At 46.1% G+C, this 4,498-nt stretch overlaps 1 protein-coding gene across 1 annotated transcript; it reads right to left on the bottom strand.

Annotated features, from left to right (window-relative positions):
• Positions 1 to 2,318: 2,318 nt before the first annotated feature.
• Positions 2,319 to 4,492, bottom strand: CYR61 (cysteine-rich, angiogenic inducer, 61). Its single transcript, XM_008942379.1, has 4 exons — positions 4,397 to 4,492; positions 3,705 to 4,052; positions 3,359 to 3,561; positions 2,319 to 3,249 (listed from the first exon to the last, which is right to left on the bottom strand). The coding sequence occupies exons 2-4, from the start codon at positions 3,712 to 3,714 to the stop codon at positions 2,950 to 2,952; spliced, it is 513 nt and encodes a 170-aa protein (XP_008940627.1). The 5' UTR covers positions 3,715 to 4,052; positions 4,397 to 4,492; the 3' UTR covers positions 2,319 to 2,949.
• Positions 4,493 to 4,498: the final 6 nt, after the last annotated feature.

The following is a 4,498-nucleotide window of genomic DNA, read 5'->3' as shown; positions in this document are numbered from 1 at the left end:
AGGCTGCGGCAGAGCTGCTCGCCCTCTGGCAAGCGCCCGGCTCTCCTGGCGCCTGCCGGCCTGGAGCAGCTGCACGCAGCGCAGGTCCATCATTGTGTAACTAAGTCCTTGTCTTTCAGTATGCATCTTGAGGAAGCACATTCATATTTCAGGTTTTGACCAATAAATAAACTATAGTTGTGCTCATTGACCTAACTCGTAAGCCTTGCCAATTGCACTTAAAAGAACCTGTGCTTTTATAATTTTTATTTTCATGCCTATTATTAAGTTGTTGGGTTTTTTTTCTGCTGGAACAACAGGATATAAAAATTTCAGAGGAAGTGCGAAGTTGGTACACAAAAAATTACACTGATTCCTTTCACAGTATTGGGAATTGTGGGGTTTAGTAGTTTTGCCATGTAGTTGCAAAATGCAAAAAGTGAAGAGAGGACAGTATAGATGATAATCAGATGGGGTGAGATCCCAGCTCTGGAAGCTTTGCAGTTCATTTTAGTGAAGTTTATTCCCTCTCCTTATAGCAGGGTAATTTATTTAATTTAGTATATTTTACTCTGATGTTTGCATGACCTGCTCCTGCAGCCCTTACGCTCCCAACAGTACGTTTTTATTGTGAGCAGATTACAGAACTACGCCTCTGCTTGATGAAATGGAAAGCCCAAAGTGCAGGTCGTAAAATCCAGGGCCTGGCCAGAGCCACTCTTTAGGCAGGAGTTGAAAGGACCATGTCTGTTTGTACATGGTGTGCGTGTTACCAGCATATAGTCCGTGTGTATCATAGAGTTACACGTATTTGTAATTTTTCAGGGACCTGTTACTTAGGTGGGTTTGGAGATGGGTGTCACTCCAGCACAAGTGAGAGGGGAGGGTGAGGAATGCGCAGGCAGCTGCTCTGGGCCCGTGAGCAGCGTACTCCTCGGCCTCTCCCCACACAACCACCCAGCGTGTAAACTGCTGATTCCTCAGAGGCTCACGTCGTGAAGCGTTTGGTGCTGGATGGAAGTAGAAGCCAAACAAAAGCACTTCACTGACTTTTACACTTGTACTGTCAACAGATATTGTACAGACAAGTTTAGGTACAGCTGAGACTGGTGGTCAGGTGGTGAATTCCAAAACAGCTCAAGTTTTGAATGCCTCAGGGGAGAGAACTTGACTGAGCAGAAGAGAGATGGCTGTAATTTCTCAGGCAATGCAGTAGCTGCCAGAGATGAGCTTCTGAGGTATTTGGCCATTTATTTTATTGAGATAAATATTTATGTCTATATAATCTCATAAAAAGTTGACTACCACTGCTGCATCTAACTGTATGGCACTGGACAGCACCTCTTCACAGTTCTGAAAACCTCAAAATCAGTCTGGGTTATTTTTATGAGAAGTAGCTTTCTTACTAAAGACTATGGGAGGATATTTTGCCAGAGAGCTACCCAGTCACAATGAGAGGGAAAAAAACCCACCCTGCTGCAGGTTTCCTTTCAGGCTTACCTGTAGCACAGCTTTCTGCTAACCAGAACAATACAGATGTTTGATGCCACTTCCTCAGATCCTATTCTAGTTCATTTTTCTAAATGTCATTTTCTTACCATGTGCCAGTTAGCTAGCTTACAACTCCCGTGGTTAGCCAAATGTCATCCGAGTCCCACAGTTTAAAGTGTAATTACATATTTAAAAATTGGGAAGGGGAGGCGAGGAAAAGAGTAGCTGCTTTTACTCTATTGGAGAAGTACTTGAAATTCCTCACATTCTTCTCCTGTTAACAGAATGTTTACTTTTCATCACTGGGTTATTAGGATTAACAAAAGTCATTGCTTCAAGCTCATTTAATTTGAATTTAGTGAAAGCAAACTACCTCCTGCAGACTGTAGGAAACATTCTTCTGCCACAGAAACGTATTAATTTGCAAGCAGCAGCCACCAAAAAATGTGAGACCTGACAACCCCTTCCACTCCAATGTTCAACATCACCATGCATGCGCTGCATTCTAATGAAGCACCTTATGTTGCAAATTCTGGGATGGTTTCAATAATCTGACAGGCTAATTAACATTTCGGTCTCCCTATCAAATGTTTGCTTTCAATAGCAAGATCCTTCTGTACATACTTTCTGGAGCGTGGGGTTGCAGACTGCATACACCACTTCAAAAATGTCATTTGCCCAAAGAATTAGACTCTGCTTTCTGGTTCATGGCTGCATCTGCAGTAGAGCTTGTTTTCATTTTTGAAGAATCTAAGCTTTTCAGAATTCAAATTTTTCACAGAAAGCTCTTGCATTCACTGTACTTAAGTCTGGTGCCTATCAGAATGCTCTACTAAGAACAGTTAGGTAAATATTTCTTTATTAAATGATTAATTCCATAAATAAATTCTTTTAATTCATTGAATATAAAATTAAAATCATTTACAACTTATTCCAGTATTACAGGGGCTGGAAGGGGTAAAAAAAAAAAAAATTCAAATAAAAACAAAAAAGCTACAGTTTGATAAATAAAATATTCAGCTTTAAAACAACTGATTTCTGTTTGCCATTACACTACAGTTGGTACATAATAGCTGCCACTGTGAACACCCCACAAGTGCCCACCTCAGGAAGGAATGTAGCTTCCAACTTGGTTGGGAAAGGGTGGGAGAAGATGGAGGGAGGGGGAGAAGCATAGTGTTAAATTGAACAGGATAGAAAAGTTTTCATAACCAGAACAAAACATTTATCTGATCACTTACAAACAGAAAACAGTATATAATTAGATAAAGTGCTCCAAAAAGAAGCAGTAAGGTTGCTCCAGTACTATGAAGCTTTAAGTATGCTTAAATCTGTTGCATTAGTGTCCAGTTGCACAGTGCACTCATGTAACATCTCAACGTTGCCCTCAAATGGGCAAGGCACCATCTCCACCAAAGGTCCTTTCTTCCATGGCTGGTTACTTCAGAGTTCTCTTTAGCATCCCACCCCCAACACAGCTTAGTCCCTGAATTTGTGAATGTCATTGACCAGTCTGTAGTAGGGGTAAGCTTCGCTGGCGTGCGGACAGTTGTAGCTGCACCGGCAGGACTGGATCATCATGACGCTCTTGGAGAAGGTTTCCCCGTCATCGCAGCGGAACCTGACCTTGACAGTCCTGGTCTGCTGGGGCGTGCAGCACCTGCCGTCCACACAGGAGCCGCAGTACTTGGGGCGGTACTTCTTCACGCTGGAACACCCGGCGTAAGTAAACTTCACTGGGGACGGGGACTTCTTAGTCTTGGTACATTTTTTTCCCTTCTGTAAAGGAGAGGCAATAACATTATTAACAGGAGATTCTTCTCCAGCCTTTATCTGCTACCCAAAGCGGTTTGCGAAGAAGAGGGGCGCCAGAGGAGTCTGTGTTTACCTTTAGGGATGCATAACTAGGCTGACCACATGGCCTCACTTCACATATCCTGGTCTCTTTGATGAGCTTGCAATCAGGATTGTCATTGGTAACCCTAGTGGAGATGCCAGTTCCACAGGTCTTTGAGCACTGGGACCAGGAGGTTGTTTGCACAATGCATTTGGGATTCTCAAAAGCTCGGCTTTGAGGCTCAGATCCAAAAACTGGAAAAGAAAAGGAGGGCTCAGACTAAAATGCCTCCCATCACTGGGTTTCTTTCTTTCCATCGGGGTCTACAAAGTTGCATGGCCATCCTCCCGCCTCCTCCCCTGAACTGTCACCGTCGCACCGACCAGCCCATACTCACCAGGCAGCATCTTCAGGCCTCCCTTCACAATGGCAATTAGCTCATTGTTCCTGGTTAGTTCCCCTTCGGAATCATCCAGACCAAACTCTTTGCTGAAGAAGCCTTCCAGCTCATCCAGCGCGTCCTTGCTCTCGTCGCAGACCCACTCTTCGCAGCACTGCCCGGGCACTTTGACCAGCCTGGGGCTGGGGCAGCCCAGGTTCGGCAGAGAGAGCTCCTGCGGGCAGAGCGGGATGCAGCCCACGGCTCCATCGATGCACGTACACTGGTGCTTGCAGTTCGGCTGGAAGCTTTCGCCGTTCTGGTAGATTTTGGAGTTGTATTCGCACGGTCTCCCTTCGGACTGCGCTGCAGAGACGAAGAGAGAGGGAAAGGAGGGAGTCAGCGGCGGGAGTCGCTCGTTCGAGCGCCGGTATTTGCTGGTCTGTTAAATTCCGTTTACGGCGGAGCTCCCTACAACCCCCCGGAGACGCGGGGCCAGAACAATAAGTTAGTCAGGAATCACTTTTCCTTATGTGCGTTCAGCGGAGCCCAGACACACTGAATCGCATTCCAGACCGCTGAAGTCATGCGCCCTTCTGCCAAGCTACCAACAACAAAGCATAACCATACATGGGCTCGAAATTACTAAACTTCGGCGCTACGGGGAGCGGGGTTTTGCCCCGGGGGGAGGCGGAGGGCGAGCCGCTTACCTCTGCAGATGCCCTTCAGCGCGGCGGGGCTGGCGCCGAAGTTGCACTCCAGCCCCTTGGTGTGGTCGCAGGGCTGCGCCCGGCTGCAGTCCTCGTTTAGCT

The sequence above is a fragment of the Merops nubicus genome, unplaced genomic scaffold (assembly GCF_000691845.1).
Source record: "Merops nubicus isolate BGI_N331 unplaced genomic scaffold, ASM69184v1 Scaffold29736, whole genome shotgun sequence".
Taxonomy (NCBI): Eukaryota; Metazoa; Chordata; class Aves; order Coraciiformes; family Meropidae; genus Merops; species Merops nubicus.
The sequence above is the reverse complement of the archived record's forward strand: the minus strand, read 5'-3'. Positions and strand labels throughout refer to the sequence as shown.

Bases quoted from the DNA above. Each gene is read 5' to 3' on its own strand.
- CYR61 (XM_008942379.1), bottom strand. The intron at 3,250-3,358 runs GTAAACACAGAC...TCTCCTTTACAG, and splicing joins CTAGTTATGCATCCCTAAAG to AAGGGAAAAAAATGTACCAA.